Source organism: Notechis scutatus, chromosome 4 (genome assembly GCF_049901735.1).
Source record: "Notechis scutatus isolate UNSWTSFEM ecotype Mainland chromosome 4, rNotScu1.2, whole genome shotgun sequence".
NCBI lineage: Eukaryota > Metazoa > Chordata > Lepidosauria > Squamata > Elapidae > Notechis > Notechis scutatus.
Window position 1 is genome coordinate 157,628,284 of NC_142012.1, and position 25,874 is coordinate 157,654,157.

Genomic DNA, 25,874 nt, shown 5'->3' on the forward strand with positions numbered 1-25,874 from the left:
GCGCCCGCCTTTCTCAACGGGGGCGGGGCGGGGCCAGCCGTCCCTCGCGCTCGCCAGCTCCTCGCGCGCTCCCCGCCGGTTCTCCCGTGTCCCGGCGGCGGCGGCGGCGCGTGAAGGCGAGCGCTTGCGGCCTTCTCTTTGAGGTGAGTCTGGAGGCGCCTCTCCCGCTCGCGTGCGCCGAGGGGCCGCCTCAAGGCCGGGCCGGCGGAGGTCGTTTCCCCTCCCCCTTTCTTAGGAGCTCGGCACGCCGACTCATCTTTGCAGAAAGCCCGACCGCCGCTTTCCCGGCGGTGGGGGGTGGGGTGGGGGGACGTGTTTCCTCGGGCTCCGCAGAAAGGGCGGCCAACCCGCTCCGATCCGTGATCGTTGCCGATTGTTCCCCGCTCTCCCAAGGTTAAACGGCAACTCGCGCGAACCGTTGCGCCGCCTTTTTTCCTTTCTACCCGGGAGTAACGCAGGGTGGTTTCATGGGGGAATTTCATTCCTCTTCTTTTCCTTCTTCCCGCCCGCCAGGCATTGGGTCGCCTCGGCTTCCCATCGTGAGAGTCCATTCTCGTTCCCCATAAAGGATATATCGGGTCCGAAAGACTGTGCAATCCGAGCTGAAACCAGATTGAGGGGTGGGTTTTGGGGGGGGGGGGGTCTGAATTGATGGGAGGAGGCTGGATTTGCAGGATATATTTTTTTAAAAAAAAGGCGGGGGGTGTTAATTCATCCTTCCTATAAGAATATGATGTAGGATCTTTGCATCATTTATTTATTTATTCATTTATTTGATTTGCCAATTGTTTACAAGATAATAAGTATAAGTGTATACATAGTTGTGAATACATGAAATGGGTACATATAAGAAAAATAAAAGAAGAATAAGAGAAACAATAGGACAGGGACGGTAGGCACGTTTGGGACTTATCTCTACCGTTTCTGCTGGTTATTTATTGATTTTTTTAATGGTAACCTAAACCTTAAAATGGTTTTTTTTTAAAAAAAAAAAATAAATTAAATGAAAATTAAAACGGGAGGGGGTCAACTGCTTTTTGCGTTTCTCCCAATACGAAAATGTTCCTGAAAGGAGATTTCTGAGGATTGTTAGTTAGATCCCTGGGATTTCTCTTGCCTTTGAACTAAGTCTGCAAAAATGGGTGCCCCTTTCTCTCTGCCTTGTGTAAATAGGGTATATCTCACCAGAGGGAGATGATGGGGAGCCCTTTGGTGTTGTAAAAATGCCTGGGGCCCGTTCAAACTTTCCTTATTCGAAGAAGCCATCTTTGTAAAACACATTCAGTCTTTTTAAATGAGAAACTAGTAAAGCATAGAATGGCAGAATGGGACGTTTTGTTTTTCCTTGCTCTAAGGGTTTTATTTGAAGAAATATTCTCCACTTAGAACGCCACCTTCCTCCCCAGATTCTGCATGGCTACTTTTTTTTCTGCGGTCCATAAATCAGCTAAAGACAGTGGTTGCATGTGCATAGCAAGCAAAACTTAAGTTTTATTGCAGGGTGGAGAGAGTATTGCTTTAATGTGACATATAAACCAAGGCCTCTTTCATTAGTTTATGATTCTATGTAATATGGGTACCCAGAAAAATGTAAGCACATTGTGTGAATCCAGTCAGCGTGTATATCCGATATAAGTGTATTGATAGGAAAGATTGCATTCTTCCTCTATTCTAAAATAACTCCATTCTTCTACCTGAGAATTTTTTACAGAGAAGGTTGGGTTATGGATCAAAGCACACTATCTTTATTTATGGCTGTTTATTTAATTTAAAATATTTATATGATCGCCCATCTTGTAGTACAGTACCACAACCCGGGGTGGCTAACTACAGTGATAAAAACAATGAAATACCAAGAAGTATATCAAGAAAAACCAAGCATCCAATCCATCATGTACATCACATTCATCTACGGTATGCCATGGGTGCCCAACCTTTCACCTTGCCTAGGCCATATTGAGTAAAGAAGAATTTTCTTGGGACACATAAAATATATCACATAGTTAATGTACATTACTATATAATTTTTGAAATTTACAAGATTGTGGGGCCACATTTCTAGCTGTCTAGGCCCACATGCAGCCCATGGGCCATGAATTGGAAATGCCTGAGGTATGGAATCCCAGAGTTACATATGTATGTATGTATTGGGGGTAAAAGCTTGCTAGTTCTCAAGGGGGAAGGGTGTTCCACAGCAGGTCTGCTATGGAAAAGGCACGCTTCCTGGGTCCCGCTAGATCACGAGAGTCAAACTCACGGCCCACGGGACAGATGTGTCATGCACTGGCCACGCCCACCCCCAGTTTAGCAAAAGGGAGAAAGTTGTGATACGTCACGTGCCGACAACATGACGCCATGAGTTTGACACCCATGCACTAGATGGAAACAAACCAAAATTCAATCCACCTCTTGAAGATCATTTATTGTTATGTTTTTTCTTCATGTTTTATATAAAGGGCAGCTCATCTGCACCACTTTTATACACTATTCCTGTGTCATTTACAGATCAAGTGGTATACACACACACACACACACATACATTCTTTCTCTTCTGTTGGCATAAAAGAAAAAGAAACAGATTTCACTCAATATGACTTTGGGGTATTTTTAGATTCAGGTTTCCTGTCTGACTTCCAGTTGATTTACATAGCCTCATCCAACCCATCCACCCAAGTTAGTGAAATTTGACAGACCAGGGATTTCTGAGATATTGCCGTGGTGGAAATTACCTTTGGCAAACACAGAAATCTCTGAACTCAGCCGACGGTTATTCATTTGGAAGCAGAGATACATACTTGACTTGTATGTCTGTGTTCTCTTCTCTTCTCTCTGTTATCGAGGAGATCAGCATCCAAGGTTTAAAAACTTGAGCAGTGCAGTTAAGATAAATAGGAAACTTTGTAGGCAATATCTGAAAGTGAGAAAAGCGTGAACAGCCATGCTTCTTCCCGTTCCCAAGTGCTTTTTCTCATTGTAATATTTACCATTGATATAGTCAAGATAATCTCGACCCCTTGGATCATTGTTTCAAAGATATTTCTTCATCCAAACAGAGAAACAAAATACCCTTAGGTGGACAAAAATGCAGTGGGAGTGCAGGCAACTCCCAACTTCCTGCTAGATTCCCAGTTGACTTACCTTAAGGAAAGCTGGCAGGAAGAATTGAAAATGTCCATCACATGACTGCAGATGGGCTTGGCAGTCCTGAAGTGGCTACAGCCTTGCCCAATTTCAATCCCAGAGGAGTCCTGGTTCCTGGATTTTGGATGCATTCTTAGCCCATTTGAGGTTTGTGATTCAAAAATAGATGCCCTATAGTGCATCGTTTTGCTCAATTGAAGGTTACAAAGGATGAAACAGCCACAAGAAATGTAGCAGTATATAGATTTTAGAATGTTCAGGTTCTTTATAGATGTTACTTTTTTTTACAGTATCTTGAATACTTAACACATGCCTAAATAGCTTGAGGGCATTATGACTACAGCTTCTCTGAACCCCAGCTACATAATAGAATGTAGTTCAAAGTTTCATGAGGGAACCAATCCCTTCTTAACCTATTTAACTCCTCTGCTAGTTTCATTGTACACAGATCTATTACACCAATAAAAGGTTTGCCACCTAGTGACTTAAAGGCAGGGCAAGATAGAAACCTCAAGGACTTTTGTCATTGACCATTCTCATAGCTCTTATGAGAGGCTTAACAGGTGCTTAACCAAGCATAATTCTCCCTTTGAAAAACATCTGCCTGTGCATAGATTATCCTTGATCTTTTTGAAGATTGCCTTGTATCCTGAACAGTTCAGGGTGTTGTTTTTAGTGAATGTCCTCCAAGACATTTCAGTGCCTTGGAAACATTTCTATTTTGTGAACCAGGAATTAGGAGCCCTTTAAGATTTCTTAAAATAATCCACTTTCTTAAGGAAATACATTATGTTCACACACATATGGTACGTAGATATATTTGTAAATTTCAACCATGAATTTGGTGATAGGTAACTCTTTATGTTTATGTTGGAGGGACATGTTGTCCAACTACAAAATAACTGCCATAATAGCATGCCAATCACAAATCAAAAAGCCAAATTAGTTTGAATGTGCAAATCTGTGAACACCATGTTGAGTGTGGGAAAATCAGTTCTTAGATGAGAAGAATTGATTAAATGATGTTGATATATAAGGCTACAGTTTGATAAATTACTAAAAGAATCCCTTAGATTTACAATGGGAAATGTCCTTTTTTTGGTATCTGACATTCCCAAATTGCCCTCTCCTCTTTATTTATGGAAGATGTTTCCATCCCTATTTTATTGGTTTATTTTCTCTCTTTTTAATTTCTAAAGGAAAACAGGGCAGAGTGGCCTGAGGTCCATTATTTGTAGTAGCATAGATCCAATACCTATGAACATGTATGCTTACATAATGTATTGTTTATGCATCAGTCTCCCATCTTTCTGAGATGTATAAATATGAGTGGGTGGGATTTCTCTCAATATTCTTTGGAGTGAGTGCCACTAATACGTATTGTTTAATAACAGCAGCCCCCAACCTTTTGGCCATCAGGGACCAGTTCTATGGAGAGACATTTTTCTGCAGACCAGAGGGGGTGTGGTTTTGTGTGCTTTGTGCATCCTGCGGATGGGGCTTCGCTTGTTTGCACGACCTGGTTTCTGGCATGCTGAGGACCAATGCACAGACTGGGGTTGGGGATTCCTGGTTTAATAAACACTACTGTAAGCTTTGATCAGGGGTGGGATTCTACCAGTTCGCACCTATGCGCTAGAACCGGTTGTTAACATTTTAAGCAGTTCGGAGAACCGGTTGTTAGAACAAATTACTGGCCTAATCCTGTAAGGAAGGCAGGAAGGAAACATTCTGGTGTTGCTTACAGAAACTGCCTCTCTGTTAACCCTTATTACATTCTTGGCAGGACTAGACTTCCTCTCTCTGGAACTTCTCTGGAGTTTTCCCCCCTCTTTTGCTGGTACTTTGCTTGTGTGGAGTGACCATTCAAAGTTACAGTGGCACTAAAAAAAGTGACATGGCCATTTTTTACACTTATGACTGTTGCAGCATCCCCACAGTCATGAGAGGCCAGGCGAGGAGATGCATGCCTCGATGTGAGTAATATTGAGTTGGCCACACCCAACCAATAACATGACCACCAAGTCATTTCCACCCAGTCACATGACCACCAAGCCACGCCCACCAACTAAGCCACACCCACAGAACCGGTTGTTAAAAAATTTGAATCTCACCCCTGGCCTTGATCTTTCTCCCTCGAGCCGCTCGGAGCATCCAGAGACTGGGATGTGCTTCTGAGTCCTCTTCTTGCAGGCTGAGCTTTAGATGAGGAAACGCTCCGCCCCCTCACGTGGCATCGCACAGCGTCTCCCCAGTCTTTGCTCAGCCTCGAAGAGTCAGGCTGTGTTTCAGAGAGCTCCTTGGCTGATACATAGAATTCTTTCCAATTCCAACCCTCTCGTCTTTATAAGGTTTGCTTTTCCTTCCTCCTCCTGCGCAAAGGGTCTGGACTTAAGGGAAATTTTTCCCCGTCCCTGGGGGCGAAGCTGCGGGCTCGCAGCGCTATTAGCGCGACCCCCCACCCTTATCAGATCGCGTCGCTGCCTCCGCGTTGCCTCGTGGCACGCGCTTGCTTATTGCTGGATTCCCCCCACCCTAAATGCCGACCGGGAGGGTCATCGCCCTAGGGCCCTAGGCGCTGAGCTGACCAGCCAAGCCCTCCCTTTCCGTCCCGAAGGCGTCCCGACAGTTCAGCTTGCGGCCGCCATTTTGGCTCCGCATTGTGGTCGGGCGCCATTTTCAACTTCTATATAATTTATAGCTGCGGTGAATTGGCGCTCCAGGCCTTGGGTCAAAGCTTAGCTGCCCATTTTGATCTGCCTGGTTCACTTTTTTTTTTATTGCTTGTTGGCCTCCCGCAGCCCTTTTCGGGGCGAAGTTGCAGCCCCCCCCCTCCGGTTTTCTTTACTTGTCTGGAGGCCTGCTGCCAGAGGCCCTCTCTTCAACCCTAGGCCTCAGGCGTTTATTTGACTGATCCGGCCTGTACTGAGATATACCCAGTTCTCCCTGTTACGGTTACTGTTTATTGAAAAAAAATATATATATTTATCTATATCTATATATATATATTTAATACAAATACAAAAAAAAAAAAACAAATAAAAGGAAAAGAGGAATTAGAAATTAGAGTATATATATTTCTGTACATACTATATTGCTTGGATACCTTACTGTTATCTCTGTACATAGCAAATTCCAAAAGGGGGAGAGAGCCAGCTTCATCCTCACCCGGCCTCATCCAGGCCTGATCTAGGCGAGCCAACCGCCCTTGCTAGTATTTATTATCTAACATGGCAGACGACAATCCCTCTAAACGTCCTTCTTTGAAGGCTAAGGCAAAGTCCCACTACTTGCGCAGGCAGGACAAGGAACCTAAGGGCTTTAGACAGGACAAGGAACCTTCCAAGGCCTCCCAACGTGACGCCTTAAGGCGCCACAAAGCGTTGGAAAAAGAGTTTGACCGGCGTTCAAGGGAGTCCCGCCGGAGCCGTCTATACTTCCTCCTCCAATCCCCTCTACCTCTACTCAACCTCTCCCCGCAGACCCTTCTTCCCTACCTAGGCGCAGTTCACTTCAGGGTCTTCCGACCCCCGGACCTCCGATTAGACGGACCCCTGAAGCCACCTTTACACCCACAGCTGCTGGTCTGCGCCAGGATGAACCCTCTACCTCCGAGGTTCCACCTCACATCAGGGCTTGGATGGAATCAGCCATCCGCCAGGGCATTGCAGAGGGACTACAACACATGACCAGATCAGGCTTCTCTCCACGAGCCTCCGAGCACGACTCTTTATCAATCAGATCCCTTCCACAACCGGTCCCCCAGTTGATCAGGTACTCTCTCAGAGGGACAGCCCTCCTCCGGTTGGGGCACAGGTGGAGGAGGAAGGGGACTTTGGGGATTTCAGGGAAGAGGAAGAGGACTCCCGGATGGGATCCTCCCGCTACAGTGAACCCCTCTTAGAGGCCGACATCATGGAGGGGGAGATGTCGGAGGACGAGGGCCCTTTCCCCGACCAACCCACCTTTGGGGGCTCTTCAAGCCGCATATGTTCAAGTCCTCCTCCTTAAGGCCAAGAATGTCTCTGGCCTTCTTCCCCAGTCCCCTGCAGACCTCCCCTGTTCCAGAGGGTCCGGAAGACTCCATTTTCACCCAACCAGTGGTGGAAGCTGAGGTCATCCCATCCCCTCCCATCTTCGTAGATCTGGTAGCGAAGCAACTTACCTCCACAGGGACCCCTCCTACACCCTCTAGCCAAGACAAGAGATTCTTTAATCTCGATCGGCACTGTCTAACCTTCTGACCACTCCGGAGGTTGATGACCCCATTGTGGGTCTGGCTTCCTCCTCTACTCCCTAGTGAGGCCCTAGAGGCCTTAAAACCTGAGGACAGGCGGGCCGAGCTGGCGCTGCGCAGGGCCCACCTATCTGACGCCTGGGCCATTAAATCAGCTACGGCCGCTTCATTTTTCACAAGGTCCTCTATCCGCTGGCTACGCCAGCTCAAGGAACACGTCCCCGCTTCCAATCTGAGAGCTCACCAGGACATAGCGAAGTTAGTGGCTGCAGCCGAGTTCTCGGCTGACGCCACTTACCAGTCGGTAAAATTCTCTTCCAGGGCCATCACGTCACACGTCACGGCTCGCCGACTGCTATGGCTCAAACACTGGCAGGTGGACGAAGAATAAGGTCAAGCTGGCCACTGCTCCCATTACGGGAGATAAACTGTTTGGCCCGGCTTTGGAACCCTGCTGGTCGAGGGCCGCAGTAAGAGAAAGTATCTGCCCTCCTTTTTCGAAGATCGGAGACCAGGGGCTCTCAGCCCTTCGGAGGAGCTTCCCGCCCCTTCTACCAACCCCCTTCCCGCCCAGATACCCCAGACCCCTTCCTTCCGATCCCAGGATCGCACGGACCCGGGCGACAGAACCAGACGCGGTGGCGGCTATAAGAGACCTTTCGGGATCGGGAGGAAGGCCCTACCGCAGAAGGTAGAGCCTCTTCCTCCTCCCCATTGGCGGCCGCCTCAGCCACTTCGCCGCCCAATGGGACATATCCACATCCGACGCATGGGTCAGGGACACAATCAGGTTTGGTCTCGCCCTGGAGTTCAGGTCCACCCCCTGATAGTTTCTTCCCATCCCCCACCTCAAGGGATCCCACCAACGTGCACTAATGGATGCAGCCATCCATCATCTGCTTGACATCCAGGCCATTCAACCTGTCCCTCCGGCTCAGAGAGGAAAGGGATTTTACTCCCATCTCTTTGTGGTGCCCAAACACTCTGGGGGCTGGAGAGCCATCCTAGACTTGAAACGACTCAACCGTCACCTTATCCAGCGCAAATTCAAAATGCACACCTTGCAATCAATTCTCTTAGGCACCAGGCGGGAGACTGGTTATCTTCCATAGATCTTTCGGAGGCATACCTCCATATTCCAATCAGGCCCTCTCACCACAAATTCCTCAGGTTCTGTTACAATAGCCTTCACTATCAATACGTGGCCCTACCCTTTGGACTGGCCTCGGCCCCCAGGACCTTCACCAAGGTCCTGGCGGCCCTGGCGGCTCATCTCAGGAGCGTTCCCGTCCGCCTCCACTGCTACTTGGACGATATCCTTATTCTATCCCCGTCCAAGTCCCAGGCAGTCAGGGATACCAGGGTCACCCTCTCCGCCTTACGGGCACACGGGTTTCTAGTCAATTGGCAAAAGAGCCAACTTACCCTTCCACCCGAATCAACCACTTGGGTGCCATAATTGATTCGGTTTCACAAAGAGTTTTCCTCTCTCCGGAGAGGTTCCTTAGCATTCAAGCCCTGGTCAAACAGATTAGACGTTCAAGGAGGGTGGCCTTGCTGGACCTCTCTAAATTGTTGGGCAAAATGGTGTCATGCATCTCTATTATTCCCTGGGCCCGTTTACACAGCAGATCCCTCCAGTGGTTCCTGCTCCCGCTCCAAAGATCCGGAAGAAGCAACTCAAGGCCAGAGTCAAGGTCCCCCAAAGGTCCTCATGTCTCTTCTCTGGTGGACCAATCCTGCCATCAACAGGGGCCACCTCTTCGCGGAACCTCAACGACTCACCATCACCACGGATGCAAGCCTATCCGGTTGGGGTGCTCATCTCAACTCGCTCTCGGCACAGGGCAAATGGTCGCCGACCGAGCAAAGATGCAGCATCAACTGGCTAGAGCTTCACGCCGTCCATCTGGCCCTGCGCAGCTTCCCTCAGGTCCGCAGACATCACGCTCGTTCTCACAGACAACGTCACGGCCAAGGCCCATATCAACAGGCAAGGGGGCACCCAGTCCATCCAGCTAATGAGGGAAGCCGAGCGCCTTTGCCGCTGGGCAGAATCCAACCTCCTATCACTAAAAGCCGAACACATCTCCGGAGTAGACAATACTCAGGCGGACTGGCTGAGCAGGGCCATGGTGGACCAAGCAGAATGGCGTCTCCATCCATCCCTATTCGAGGAAGCGTCCAGAATCTTCGGCCTACCAGTGGTGGATCTCTTCGCTTCCCCGTCCAACACACAGCTTCCAAGGTTTTCTCCCGGTATCCGTCTCACAGGTCGGAGAATCACAACGCCCTGCGCTGCCCATGGCCCCCAGGGCTCCTATATGCCTTCCCTCCGCTCCCGTTAGTTCCCAGAGTCATACAGAAACTCATTCAGGAGAGGGCAGACCTTCTCCTGGTGGCTCCCTATTGGCCCAGGCAACCGTGGTTTGCGGACCTCCGCAATTTATCGGTAGTGCCCCCATGGCGGATCCCCGGACAGGGTCTCCCTCTCTCAGGGGTCCTTCTGCATCCGGAGCCTCAATGGCTCCAGTTAGCCGCCTGGAGGTTGAGCGGATCTGTCTGACTAGTGAGAAACTCTCAAGTCAAGTCATCGACACTATTTTACGCCAGGCGACCCTCCACTACACGAATTTATGATGCCACTTGGAAGGGGTTCTGCAAGTGGTGTAGCGGGTCCCAGGTTGATCCCCTCTCTCCCTCTGTGGCACAGATCCTGGAATTTCTTCAGGAAGGCCTTCGCAAGGGGCTTGCACCTAACACCCTGAGACGGCAAGTTTCTGCCCTCTCAACCGTGGTCTCCTGTGATAACTACGGTTCCCTTTCTCATCACCCCCGGTTAGATCTTTCCTTAGGGCGCCACCAACCTGTGCCCTCCCACTGTTCACAGGTTCCCACATGGGACCTCAACAAGGTCCTCGTTTCTCTTACACGTCCCCGCTCGAGCCTTTGAGGGATTCATCCCTTCAGTTTCTCACCTTTAAGGTAGTCTTTCTAGTAGCTATTACTTCTGCTCGTCAAGTTTCGAATTAGCAGCTCTGTCAGTCAGGAGCGATCTATGCGTGTTCCACGCAGACCGGGTGGTCCTTCGTCCCGACCCCACCTTCCTACCCAAAGTTAACTCTCCCTTCCATAGGTCACAGGAACTGATTCTACCAAATTTTTGCCCTAGGCCCTCCAGGGACAGGGAGGTCCTCTGGCACACCCTAGATGTTAGAAGGGCCTTGCGTATATATATTAAGCGCACTCAATCCCTGCGAAGGTCGGAATCCCTCTTCCTATCCTTTCAACCCAGGACACTGGGGCTCAGGGTTTCTCCTTCCACCATCAGTCGCTGGATCACTATTGCCAGGTGCTACCTTTCCCATTCTCTGCCCGCACCTGGTGGAATAACCGCCCATTCCACCAGAAGTGCAGCCACCTCGGCGGCCTGGGCCACGCAAGCCCCCATCGTTGACATTTGTCGGGCAGCCACCTGGGCCTCTCCGTCCCCGTTTATCAGACATTACAAAATAGATACGTACGCTTCAGCGGAGGCCTCTTTGGCCGACGGGTCTTACAGAGGGTCATCAGTGATCCGGAGGGGCCTTCGGACCAGACGGAGTCCCACCCGTGGGACAGCCAAGCTTTGGTATGTCCCAGTCTCTGGATGCTCCGAGCGGCTCGAGGGAGAATGGGCGTTGGTTCTTACCTGATACGCCCCTTCTCGGCGAGCCGCGAGGAGCATCCAGCCCCACCCTAGTTTCTCCGTCTGGTGGGGACTCTTGTTTCAGCCAAGGAGCCAATAGTCGATTAGAAAGAATTAATAACCTCTCTTCTCGTTATCGCAAAAAACTGGGGAGACGCTGCGCGATGCCACGTGAGGGGCCGGAGCGTTTCCTCATCTAAAGCTCAGCCTGCAAGAAGAGGACTCAGAAGCACATCCCAGTCTCTGGATGCTCCTCGCGGCTCGCCGAGAAGGGCGTATCAGGTAAGAACCAACGCCCAATTTATTTTGAGATTTCTGTTTGATTCCACATGGGGATTCCTGTTTATGAAGTCTTTGTCCATCTCTGCAAACTACATACAAGTTCCAAACAGAAAATTAAAATGGATTGTTTGTTTGATTAACACCAGACAATCAAGGAAAAAACAATACCCTACATCAAGGAATACCAAGGAGAAAATCACAACACCACCAAGACTGGCAGAACAAGCAACTATAATATAAACAGGCAGAAAATCTCACACTCACTAGCACTGATGATGTTACCTAGTTGATAATGAAATATATGCAACCAACCAAGCTCAGAAACAACCAAGGACTCCACAGTTCAACCCTGAGCTACAAATATTCTCTTCTATTAAAAGAATTATTTGTCCATGTTCATACAAATATTGGAGTTGCATAATATATTCCAGTGGGAGTTAAATAACATCCTTATTTTTATTTTTGTACAATTTATAGTTCTCAATCCTTCGGTGTTGTTTCTTTTTCTAATAATCAGAATTTAGTGGACTTTCCCCAAGATGGTGTGCTGAACAGTGGGTGACTTTTTTTCTGCTACCGATGAACAGCTGATTTTGCTGCCAAAGTTGGTTATTTGGTGGCTCTGCTCCCTGTTTTTTGGAAGGGGAGACTAGGAAAGATCCAACATGACCTTTGGACAATCATGCATATATGGAAAAGAGGAGATCTTGAAGACTGCAATTTTTGGTGAGGAGCAATCAGAAGGTTGAGTCTGTTACCATCTTTTCTCTCAGCTGTTTGTTTTTAAGATTGCCTGGGATTTAATGACACTTTTTGAAGCTTTACTACCTTTTGATTTACAGCTAGTTGACTGCTGACCTATTTTATAATCCTTTGCTGGATTTCTGCAACTTTTTTCCTGTTCTTTCACTGTTTACTATTAAATTCCAAACAACTTTCATTTTAGCCATAAGGAGATCTGCAGTGAAAATATATTTTCTGGCAGTGAAAATCATCCGATAAATGTTACATTTATACAGGATTATATTACAAATTTTGCTCTTTCTAGCTCTTTAATAAAAAAGGCTCTGATATTTGTTTTTCAACTTTTGATGGGAAAATGCCTCCTTTTTTAGTCATTTTTGATTCTGGGGGAAAAAACTATCAACTTTTCTTTGTGGATGCTGGTTTACGACTTATCTGTTTCTCATGTCCTTGGAAAGAACAGTGTGTTTCTCAAATGTCTCTAAAAGGTGATATAATTTTCTGAGAAGCATTTGAAAAAAGAATGATCTCCAACTGTTTTATTTGAGAATACAAGCAAAAAATTTGCTGGGTCAACAATGGCTGTGAACCACAGTTAAGACCATATCCCAAAGCAGGAAATTACAATGTGATTTGATTTGCAACTTGATGAACTGGAATCTGATCTGTTGCTGTCAGATGTGAAAATATAGATGTGCCAGAAGAGATTGGAAGGAATATGAATACAAGAAATTCTGAGATGATAGAATTGATGAACAATGGACTGGACTTCCTTGGCAAGAGGAACGTGTTTTTAAGGAGAATTTTTCAAACATGGATATTGCAGAGATATTTACCTACAACAGAGACTTATGAAATGAGATGCTGCTGTTGGGAAAGTTCCCAATTAAAAACGTAAGGAAGCATTTCATTATTAAGAGCCAAACAAGGATTTTTGATCTGGGACAGATTAGCAATAATGACTGGGGTGATTTGTGATAGATAAGAAACTGTTGTAGACTTTAAGTAAATTGCAATGGTAGACTGTTAACAGAGAGCCTTGAACTTTAACTTTGCTATTGTTTTTCATATATATGACAGGTCAATTTAGCTTGCAAAGAGATGTAGAAATTTATAAATTTTGGACCTGCTTTGCAAGGGAGAGCTAATAGATTTGTCAGTGTGCAACTTGAGTGGATAATATGTGTGTTTGTGTTTTTTGTCCTTTTTAATTCATATTTTAATGTTCTTGTCTAGTTTTGTTTTTAATTTTTTTCTTTTGCATTTTGTATTTTAATTTTTTGAAAATAACAAAAATATTTTTAAAAAGAAATTCTATTTAGCAACTTTCATATTTTTATTTTACAGATCTGGAGATTAACTTAAAATCTAACCTGAAAAATTCATATTACAAGGATTCATTATAGTTAGTGGAAATTGCTCAGACAAATTTTCTTTCTGGTCATTTCATTCTGCCTACAATATTATTCTTGAACATTGAAGAGTTATTCAGAAACCAGTGAAACCAAACTTGTATAACTGTTAGAGAAGATGCTTACATTTTGGTAAACCTCCATAGAAGTTAACAAAAACTCTAATGAATACACTCCTTCCAATTTCAAGAAAAGGCTGACCCTTTATTCCCACTGGCCCCTAAGCTACAGAGCTTAACTTTGCATCACAATGAAAGCTTTGTTGTTCAGTCCTCAGAACTGGGAGTTGCATTGGTGATAATGACAAATTTCAGCTGTCAAAGCTTGTCAATAATCTAAAGCCTCTGAAAAAGGAGTTTCTTCCCTATTTTCTATATTAGGAAGAATAGCAACATTGAAAATGAATATCTTGCCAAAACTAATATATCTATTCCAAATGATTCCAATTAAATTAGGGAAATATTTTTTTATAGAACTAAATAAAATGACATCCAAATTTGTCTGCTTGGGCAAGCGGCCACGTATTAAAATGAAACTATTACAAGATAATAGGAGCAGAGGCGGTGTCGGACTACCAGAATGGGAGCTTTATTACCAGGCAGCGGTGTTGAGTTGGATTAAGGATTGGATTAAATAAGAGACAAGAAAATCTTAACATAAAAGGACATGACCTCTTGATAGGTTGGTATGCATTTTTGTGGGAAAATAAAAGTAATATACATACCTATTTCAATCAACACCTAATAAGAGACTCATTGATTACAATTTGGAAAAAAAATCAAAGGTAAACACTATACAGAAATCCCACGATGGCTGTCAACTATGGAAGCCATAATACATCCAAATAGATTAGACCTACGGAAAATGGTAAGCTATGAAGAACTATTAGATAGTCAAGGGAAATTAAAATCAAGAACTGAAGGAAAATGGAATTATAATCGATTGGTGGCCATATTTGCAAATTCAAAATAAATATAAAAAAGACTCAAAACATTTTGGATTTGACAAAGGGCAGAACCAACTAGATAATGGGACCAGAACAAAAACTGATAACTAAAATATATAAATATTTATTAGATTTTAAAATGGAAAAGGAAATAGTCAAAAGTACAATGATTGCATGGGCATAGAACTTTGGATACACTATAGAATTAGAGGAATGGGGAAAAATATGGAATATAAATTATAAATTAACGGTATCTGCAGCATACAAAGAAAACATATATAAAAAGTTTTATAGATGGTATTTAGCCCCAACAAGATTGGCAAAAATCTACTCCAATATGAGTCCTAAATGTTGGAAGTGCAAAAAAGTTGATGGTACATTTTATCACATGTGGATGTGCCCTGAGGCCAGGACATACTGGATTCAAATTAAAAATTGGTTAAAAGAGATCACTGACTATCAGATTGAGCTCAGATCGGAATCCTTCCTATTAGGAATCATTAAAGAAAGAGTACCAAAAGAAGTAAAATACCTAGTGTTACATATTATAACAGCCGCCAGAATAGCCTTTGCGCAGGTATGGAAAACACCAAATACCCCCAATGAAGAACTAATAATACACAAAGTAACAGAAAGTGCTGAGATGAATATGCTAACAATGAAATTGAAAGAAAAAGACGACTCTGAATTCTTTACAATTTGGAACAATTGGTATAAATGGCTAACAAACAGAACCAAGAAGTGAGACAAAAATGTTAATTGAAACAACCCTTAAGAAAGTAAAATAAAATTTTGTACACTATATGAAGATATAAGAATAGTAATTATTGCTAAAGGTATTATTTAATAGTAGATAAATGCAATATAATGTATTATGATATTTAAATCAAAATCTTGTATAGATGCCAAGAACGTTGTTGATACCATGATGTTTTACAATGTAAAAGAAAAAAGAAAATTAATAAAAATATATTTAAAAAAAGAAAAGAAAAAAAAAAGAAAAAGGACTTTCTTCCACAATAAAGAACCAAGACAGAGATCTACTGTTCCTGCTGCGTTTTAAATTCCACTTGTAGATAAAATATCATCACAAGTGTACTTCTATTCATTTTGGGAAATTTTTTAGCATAATTCAGTGTTCTCTTTCATTTATCATTTTGAAGTATGGATAGAGGGGCACTACATGTTTTTTTTTAAAAAAATAATACAGAGAAATAACTTCATAATACTTTTTCACTCTTAAGTAGTGCCTTTCACTAGCTTACCTGAGAATAATGGATCATTTGTTTCTGATCCTGCTTTTTTCCAGATGCATGCTTTAGGCTGTAGTTTTCTAAGCCACATATGCAGCCTCAGGCCACATTTAAACAGGTTATCTGTCATTTTGTTTAGAGATCTCCAGGTATCAGAGTCCTACAGAAATGACTTTGAATGTCTGAACATTCTCAGCAGGTTTACTGAATTTACCAGATTTGCACTGGAAGCGGGCAGCCTTTGTTTAAAACTGATATCGAATCAAGAACAATTTATTTTATAAGTAATATGCAATATTAAAATAAATTGCCCGGTGAGAATTGAGAACTGTCTAGCTGGTTTCGGCCATATCAGAACTGCACTTATGAATTATGCATTGAAACTGACAGAGAAGAATCATCCTGAGCAAATACTGTCATATCTTTTTCATCATACTTTTGGACTTACCTTAGCTAAAGAGAAAGAAAGGCTATTTTGTTATGAAATCTTTAACTGATATTTTAATTAGCAAGAACATTTCTGACCCGAGGTACCTGTGGCTGTGTGGTAACATTAAATTGAAATGCATTTGTGAACTTCTTTTATTTGAGAAATTATTGAATGATATTTCTAATGCCTCAATTGAGCACCTAGATTTAATAACACAATTCATATCCTAAAAAAAACCCTGTATAATCATTGATTAAATAATACGGCCAATCTTAAGTGATAATATCTTTCATCAGTAAAATAATTATACAGTGGCTGCTGTGACAGACAAGGAAGCAAAGTACAGAGAACATTCTTGTATCTAAATTGGCATGTTAAAATTTAAATATGTGTTTGAGTATCTATTTTGGCAACGAGGGGTTACCAGAAAAATGTGGCCACAACCATGTGATCAAAGCCCCCTTAGCTCTTTACTGGTAGCCCTCGAGTTATGATCGTAATGGAGCCTGCCCATTAAAATGGGTCTGTCGCATGACCAACTCAACTCTATAACCCTTTTTGTGGCTGTTATTGAGTGAACCACCATTGATCCACTGTCGTTAAATGCTGCAATCCAAACCATTGTAAAGCGCATTCATATTACTGCAGGTTGTTGAAAACAGTCATAAATGCAGCTTGATTGCCAAGCAACTGAACTGTGGTCACTTGGACACAGAGGATATACGTACGTACGTACATGCATACACACAACAACACCCCTTGTGGATGCCCCAATTCAGCAGCCCAACTTAGGACTAGGCTATTCTGTCTCAGCTCAGAAACCAAGCAAGGTAAGGTGTACTTGGTACAGTCCTCGAGTTATGAAGGTAATGAAGCCTGCTAATTACATTCATAAGCAGAGGATTCATTGGAGTGAATCATGGAAAATGAATATGAAACCTCCCTGCTTTTGCCCACGCGTTCACTAATCGTTAAGTGCGCGTGAGGTATCTCGGTGTGGGGAAGGCCATGGGAGGGGCCTAGTGATGGAATAGGCCACCTGCTTCAGGTCACCCCCAGGCCTCCCCCGACCTACTGAGAGGCCTCATGTATTTGCTTCCCCCCACCACACTGGGTCACTTTCCTTGTGAAGATCTGGCGAGCTGCCGTCTCTCCAGCCTCTCTTGTCGCACAAGATCACGGCGCCCCAGAAGCTTCCAGTCTCCGTGCAAATCATTTGCAAGCCAGCGGGACATTTTGAGGGAGTGGAATCGCGCTGCCTCAAAGCGTCCCAGCGGCTTGCAAACATTTGGAGACTGGAAGCTTCTGGGGGCCGTGATCTCGCAGCCTGGAGTCCTGTGAGATCATGGTGCCCAGAAGCTTCCAGTTTCCACTCAAAATGTCTGCAAGCTAATGGGACACTTTCAGGCAGTGTAATTTCTCAAAAAAACCTCGAGAGAGGAGACAGATCTTTGCATGGTGAGTCTGGCATGGCAGAATGTTGGGGAGGTAGACAGAGTAAATGTTGCAGTGCCTCTGCAGTTGTTCGTAAGGGTGAATGACTGCCGTGCTGCAACATTCGTAATTTCAGGACTATGTTGTAAATACTTGAGGGGTTAACACGTAACTTTGAACGGTCACTAGGTGAACTGTCGTAACTCAAGGATTACCTGTAATTAAATACAAGACTTCCAGGGCTTTCCGGAGCTAGATTGGGAAATTTCTGAAATTCATCCAAAAGGAAGCCGTGGCAAGTTACTCCATGTCATTGCCAAGAAAACCGAGCTCAGTTCTAGGTAATTTTTGTTACTGTTGCCGCTGCTGCTGCTCAATAATTGGCAGCCTAGATTTATTAGACATTCTCTTAAAAAAAACATCCAGGGATCGGTCATCTTGTGAATGTTTTGGCAGATAGACTGATTGTTTTGGTTAATGGAGTGGAGTTTGGGTTTGTCCTTTGAGGATACCATCTAAGTTTCTCTTTACTCTTTATAACTGCACATTGACCAGTAGTGAATTAACTGAAATGTTTGATTTTGCTTCCTGCAGTTATTTCTGACCAAAGCAAAATGAATGAGCATCCAAAGAAAAGGAAAAGGAAGACTCTGCATCCTTCACGCTACTCAGGTAAATCAAATGTAGCTACATTTACCCAATTTCAGTTACTGTAAATTGCATTTTCTTCCAAATGTGTCTGTTAAACTTTCCAGAAGCTAGATTTTTGAGAAGAGGTTGGTTAACTAAAAACCGAATTCTTAAAATTCTGTGTAGACTGTCTATAATTCATTGTTACATTGTATAAGTACAGGACAAAGTAACTGGTTGCAGTAGAGATGTTGATGTCTGTATCCTAGAATGTAAAGGTTGAAAGTATCTTGGAGATCATCTAGCTCAGTCCCTAAATTTAATCCAATTCCTATACACATTGTTTGTAAGTTGCTATCCCTATGGTTTATGTTCCCTATTATACACTGAGATTTGGAAAAAGGAAAAACAAAGCACACAACCACATATAGTCTTAACATATTTCCACACAACACCAATTCTCCCATCATTAAAAAAAATTCAAAACATACTCTGGCAAACAGCTTTTCAGTCCTGACAGAATTCTTTATGGATAGAGTAGCTATGCCCTCTGGGTCCTGTCTTACTTTTTTAAAGCAATTACCTGTGAGTACTTTGGAATGACCTCAGAGAACAGTTACCTTTCTTTGCTTAAATGAAGACGAAAGCAGCCATAGATTAGCCCCCAAAAGAAAATGAATCAAAGGACAAGCCACTGTGTAATAAAGGGTCATCGGATTTAGAGACTGTAGCAGAAGAATGGATAAAGAAATAGTAGTGATTTTCTGACACAGGAGGAAACCAAGAGACTGAAGTTGGGATGAGAACCTGGAAAAGAAGAGGAAAATGTAAGGAATCTGAGACTTGTGGGTAGGACTGATAGGACTCTCTTTAACTAATTAGTTTAACTAATTAGTTAAAGAGAGGCACAAAAAAAAACCCAGGAAGGTGTCTTTATATGCTCTGGGGAGAAGCAGGCAGATAGCACTGAAGAATTTTTGCAGTCAGGAAAGGCAGGAGGAGGAGGTGAGAAAGAAAATCGAGATTGGCCCATCTTGATTATCTTGAGTATAAGGAGAGGAAAAGAGAACCTTTCAGGCTTTCAAGTTTTTGTTCTGATAAGCTACATCATCTACTATCAGAAAAGTTGAATTTTAGAACTGGAAGGAAAAAGTAAAACACAGAGAGTTCAGAGTTAGATCTGCATGAGAAATAGAATTGTAGATTCAAAGACAATTTTATTTACAGGAGCACAAATCCCATTTTTGTTTTGTATTCAGCTTCAATACTAAGTATTGTTATTACTTATCTTTTTCTTCCAGAAATATAATCGTACTTGGTAGAAGGGATCAAGAGAAGACAAAGAATGTCTCGTATCTGTAATAGGCCACCTACTAGTTTTATGTTAGTTGAGGTTTATTAGAATTATAGACCACCGTCTAATTTTTGTGCATTTATATATTCTTTTCTTGGTCTGCAGTTCTGTAACACTTAACTGGGAATAAATCTCACTTGTTTTTAAAGAAACCTATTAAGGATTGGACTATATTCTCTATAACATCAAATAAGTTAGCCACAAGAAAATTGATATGGATGTCAAGAAGTATTTTCCTTCAGATATTTAAGTTCATTCTTTTGTCTTTTTTTCTGTCTTAGATTCTTCAGGAATTCCAAAATACATAGATAATAGTGGCATATTTTCTGACCATTGTTACAGTGTCTGTTCCATGAAACAACTAGACACAAAAATTCCTGATAATAGAGGTAAAGATTTGCATTTTGCAAATTCATTCGCAGGTGTGTTTTCAGCAAATTGTTTTTCTCCTTGTACATATTCTGAAAGATTTTAATGGTATTCTACACAATATCCTATTTTGTGGACTATGTACAGGGAACCAACCAAAAAAAATTATAAAAAGATAACCATAAATATTGTGAGAATATTTAAAAATGTAAAACTGCAGAAGTAGATGGTGTAACTGGATGAAAAAAATGTTTGTTTGTTTTTTATAAATTTTTATTGGTTTTTAAGACAAACATCGACAAAACATAAAAACATCAAGCCATCTTTCATATATATACATACAGTGTGTCGGTTGGTTTACAAATTGTTTTGTGCTTCCATTTCGTAGTCTTCAATTACAATTACATTGTATATATTCTCATATTTTCAATCAAATATTAAGTACATTTATATCATTGTTAATCATTTGACTATACTTTTATTCATTCATGTTTTATGAAATCCATATTTTACTTAATTTGTTTTATGATAGTTCATATTATCATCTCAAATCTATCCTACAATCATTTTGTAGATATAATAAGAAAAGAATACATCTTTATATATTTATTATTTTCTAAGAATCTACATATTTCATTACCATGTTTTATTGTCTAACCATTGATAGAATAGATCCCAAATTTTATAAAATTGTTTATCATCTTGTTCTCTGATTTCAAATGTCAATCTACTCATTTCAGCACATTCCAATATTTTCTTAATGATTTCCTCCTGTAATGGTATTTTCTCTTTTTTCCAGTTTTTGGGAAATACAATCAAGAAGAATTTCATAGAAAATTACATATGAAAATAATTGAATTGGACTATGCTAATATAGTTATGATGGGAGACTTTAATGGAATTGTAGAAAATAAATTGGATTATACAGCACAGAAAACAATAAAGCAAAACAGAAAGACTCTCCCTAAATCCTTTTTTAAAATGATAGATGAGATAAATTTAAAAGATACATGGAAAAAAATAGTTTTTGATGTGTCTGTGCTGTTCATTTAATATTTGTGTGCATTTGTGCTTGACAATTATTTTGTACAAAGGAAAAGATAAAAATTAAATGCAAAATCTACAAGGATATTAGTTTGTTATATGCTTAGGAATGTTCACCCAAATTTTTTATCAAAAAATTATAAGAGATGTCAATTTGCAGAATTGTGGGTGGTGTATTGTGGCTTTATGTTGAATAGGATGTGTGCAGAAGAGATTTTTATATATTCAAGTGAAAAAGAAAAATGTACTGCAGTTATGTTTAAAATTTATAATAAAAAGGCATGAAATGTAGAGTGATTTATGGAAATATGTTTGCTTGATGAATGAGAGCTATATATAATGAAATTAAAACTTGGAACTGGGAGTTAGTTCAGGCTATTTGTGCTGTCATGATGTGTCATGATTGCACAAGGCAACAGCTGGAAATCCAGTTTATAAGCAACTACCTATTACTGATAAAGATGAGTTCAGAAACTCTTGACAGGATTACTATTATTTTTTAAAGAACTTCTGCCTCTATATGATTTCAGATAATCAGTTCAGATTGGTATGTTAAAATATGCATTGGAAATTTAAATATTTAAGGGAACAGTAATATTTTAAAACATTTAGTCATGTTATATCATCACATACCATGAATGACATAATAAATATGGGCAAGGAATATTTTAAACAAAACATACACGTTTATGAGAAGCAGGCATAACTTAGTAGACTTTCTCAGTGCCTGTAGTTATTCTGTCTGTACAGATAAATAATTTTAGCTTTAAATTTTTTTTACTACAGTGTACTCAAGTTTGAGGAAGCCATATTAATTTTTATGAGTCTTGTAACAAGGTATGAAACAAGCTCTGAATTGCATGTTTGTAGAGCTACTGAAAACTTATGAACTGAATTTAGAGGCTAATACCAGAATGCCCTCAGTCATGTGCTGAGTGGGTGTTTCTATAAATTGTTTAAAATTAAGCAGAATGATATTTTTTCTTCTCAGGCAGATTTCATAACACAGCGCCTAGTATAGATACTGATGAGGATGGCAGCCATGTGTATGCTGGAACATCTCAGAGGAGTGGGAACCAGTCTAATGTTCCGGGGACACATTTAATGGACCCTAAGAAAAAAGGTAAGGGAAAGATGATTGTGTCACTTTCTGTTTACTCTCCCTATTCCTAAAAATGCCAAAATGAGAAAGGGTAAAAAATAAAGCTCCTTTCTGAACATTAAAAGTTTTGTAGCCTAAGAGCCTATCCATTGTAATCATTAGAACAAAGGTCCTAATCTCATGCCCTCGAGATGTTTGGGACTGTAAATCAAAATCCTTTGCTCTGCTCATGTTCCCAAAGCATGTGGGAGTTGTATATAAGAATATTTAGAATATAAGAAAGCTATCTTCAGCTTCTTAATGAAAGAGTGGAATAAAAATATACAGCTCTTTAAGATTTATGCAGGTGTAGTTCAGAGGAGTTCAGCAGAACTGACAAAATAAGTCCCGTATTTCCCCCAAAATAAGACCTAAGCGGAAAAAAAGCTCTAGCATGATTTTTCAGGATGCTCGTAATATAAGCTGTACCCCAAAATAAGCCCCAGTTAAGATCGTCAGCCAGACGGATGCATTTACACTGTATTTCCCTGAAAATAAGCCCTAATTCATCTTTTGGAGCAAAAATTAATATAAAACCCAGTCTTATTTTTGGAAAAATACGGTATGCAAAGAATTGCAGTGGTAGTGATCCAACAAAAGTAATGATATTGCAAGTTGGCTTTATTTTCTAACATAGAATTCAGTACCTCTTACTACTTATTGTCAGCGTTCCAGGAAAACACACTCCAACACCAAAACTCGGAGATAGGCATTTTCTCAAAGTTCCATTTTATTAGAGTTGTCATACTGGCACACCTGGGCAAACCCGAATCTGAGAGTTCCGGGTTTTTCTCCAGTAATTAAAATCACAAAATCCATCCCCTGCACCCGATCACATTGCCCAATCACCATCCATTCCAACTTGACACATCCCTTAAGCCCCTCCTCATCAGGTGCAGGAATAACATGACCTTGACTATAAAGAAGAATGCTATTATGTCTTAGTACAAACACCCTACAAAATCCCCCTTCCCAATTTCCCAAACACAAGAATGTGGCAGCGTGGAAGCTTCTGGTGCTAATATGGCTTCCAAAGCTGACACTTATTGTTAGTGGGATTGGGCACTTTTTCTTCATTTTCTGAAGAAGAGAATTAAAATCTGTCTCCTGGTAGTGGTGGTTGTTTTGGTAAAAAAAAATTACTCAGTAAATTAAAATATAATAGAGTCCATTCTTTGTAAGTTTGGTCTTGGCTCCTTTTGCAGATAAAAACAATGGAATTTTTAAAGATTCGTGCGAGTCCCCTGTCTTCAGTGACAGTGTAACAGATGAGGAGAAACCTTTGGACATTCAAACTGTAGAGATCTCCACTACTGAAGTCCAGGCTGTAGAAGTCCACGACATTGAAACTCAGACCGTTTCCCCTGAGAAGCTTGAAGCAGAGGAGGCAGAGGAAATCCCGGTTGAAAGCTGCAAGGAGCTTGACAAAAATCCTTCTTCGAACGTCGCCATTCCGCCCAAATGGCCCCTGCTTCGGGCAAACAGCAGCGGTTTGTACAAATGCGAACGCTGCACGTTTAACAGCAAATATTTCTCTGACCTGAAGCAGCACATGGTTCTAAAGCATAAAACCTGCCCTGAGGGCAACATCTGTCGCGTGTGCAAAGAGAATTTCTCTTCCAAAAAGGTGCTCATTGAACACTTGAAAATCCACGAGGAGGACCCCTATGTTTGCAAATATTGTGACTACAAAACCGTGATGTTTGAAAACCTGAGCCAGCATATAGCAGACACGCATTTCAGCGACCATCTTTACTGGTGTGAGCAATGTGATGTTCAGTTCTCTTCCAGTAGTGAGTTATACCTCCATTTCCAGGAACACAGCTGTGATGAGCTCTACCTGTGCCAGTTCTGTGAGCACGAGACGAGCGACCCCGAGGACTTGCACAGCCATGTGGTGAATGAGCATGCGGGCCGGCTGATAGAGCTGAGCGACAGCTATAACAGCAGGCAGCCCCAGGGCCATTACAGCCTGGTCAACAAAATCAGCTTTGACAAGTGCAAGAACTTCTTTGTGTGTCAAGTGTGCGGCTTCCGCAGCAGGCTTCACACCAATGTCAATCGCCATGTGGCAATAGAGCACACCAAAATATTCCCTCATGTTTGCGATGACTGTGGGAAAGGCTTCTCAGGCATGTTGGAATATTGCAAACACTTAAACAGTCACCTGACAGAAGGCATTTATTTGTGTCAATATTGCGAATATTCGACAGGACAGATTGGAGACCTCAGAAGTCACTTGGACTTCAGGCATTCGGCCGAACTGCCTCACAAGTGCACCGATTGTTTGATGAGGTTTGGTAATGAAAGAGACCTTTTGAGTCATCTTCAGATACATGAAACTGCTTGATTGTGGTTGTGTGAATGTTCTCTCCTGTCCTAGAATAATAGCATTTCAGAGTTTCCATCAGCATAAAAAGCAGCTGAGCCTCAGGATGCTGTATTTCATCAAACTTTTAATGCATAATAGATAACATGTACAGTTGTCTGGAAGCATAGCATTAAATTCTATGACAGAAATAAACATAGCCATCCAGACAAATGTGTATTATTTGTGTTCGTGTTCTTCTTAAAAATCAAAACAGAACTTATTTAGATATGTGCCCTCACCCTTGACATGAGTTTGTCATCTGAGCTTACTTCATGCGTGTGATGAACTTTCTACCTCACAGATTTCCTAGTATTTGCTTTTATTTATAGAAGCATTGGACTTTGAATGTCATTCTCACACACAAAGCCAATTACATATATTCCCTTAAATCTAGCCATTAAGAGTTCTTTCGATTTGCAAGTATTTCAGTATAATGATAGTATTTGAAATCCCATCTTTGGATAAATGAGGGAAATAAAAAGAGAATGAACAAATAAATAATATAGCTAATGAATTTTAAATACTGTTCCAAAAATCATATCATTTTTACTTCGTGATTCATTACTCTGTCTCCTCGATTTAAACACAGAAGTATATTTCTTTCATTATTGTTTTGTATCCACAATATCATTTTTCCATTAATTTTATTATAAATATCCCATATTCAGTATAAATCAATCCTGAGACAAGAGAACCAATTAGCCTAAAACATTAGCAGCAGCACAATACAGTACTAGACACACCTGTTCAGAAGCAGGTTCCTCTTAGTTAAACAGGACATGCCCCAGGAAAGACGTATTCTTATCCAATGTTTTAATTTCCAAGCCTATTGTTAAAGCAATTTAAAGTTTTTAAGAATGAAACATCGCTATGTAACGCATTAGGACATTAATATTAGTTACTGAGTGAACCATTTTTAACAACCTGTTTATGCTGAGCTATTTTAGCAGTTCTGAATACTGTGGCCCCAAAATATCCTTCATTTTAATGAAAGGAACATCTAACAATTACCATATAGTAGCTGTGGAGAGTTAATTCTCTTGTTCAATGGTTAATGAGATTTTATTCAATCAAAAGTCCCCTATCTGCCCAATTTCTATAAAGTAGACTTGCAGTTAAATATTTTTAGGTTTCAACATACTGTATATATTTGGATTTGGATCAGTCGTACCATGGCTGAAATAAGGCTATACAGGTAGTCCTTGACTTATAACAGTTCATTTAGTGACCATTCAAAGTTATAACTACTGAAAAAAGGGATTTTTAATGTTTTTCATAGTTACGATCCTTGAAGTATCCCCATAATCATGTGATCAAAATTCAGATGCTTGGCAACTGGTTCATACTTAGACCATTGTGTTCAAAGGTCATGTAATCACTTTTCGCAATCCTTTGACA

General features: G+C 41.6%; 1 protein-coding gene across 1 annotated transcript; it reads left to right on the top strand.

The window, feature by feature from the left end:
* Nucleotides 1-24,641, top strand: ZNF639 (zinc finger protein 639). Its single transcript, XM_026666693.2, has 5 exons — nt 1-143; nt 18,162-18,239; nt 19,833-19,940; nt 21,956-22,087; nt 23,311-24,641. Exons 2-5 carry the CDS (start codon nt 18,182-18,184, stop codon nt 24,453-24,455), a joined length of 1,443 nt encoding a protein of 480 aa, XP_026522478.1. The 5' UTR covers nt 1-143; nt 18,162-18,181; the 3' UTR covers nt 24,456-24,641.
* Nucleotides 24,642-25,874: the final 1,233 nt, after the last annotated feature.

Coding starts and splice junctions, on each gene's coding strand:
- ZNF639 (XM_026666693.2), top strand. CDS start 18,182: ATGAATGAGCATCCAAAGAAAAGGAAAAGGAAGACTCTGCATCCTTCA. Junction 18,240..19,832: donor GCATCCTTCACGCTACTCAG/GTAAATCAAATG, acceptor TTTCTGTCTTAG/ATTCTTCAGGAATTCCAAAA. Junction 19,941..21,955: donor AAAAATTCCTGATAATAGAG/GTAAAGATTTGC, acceptor TTTTCTTCTCAG/GCAGATTTCATAACACAGCG.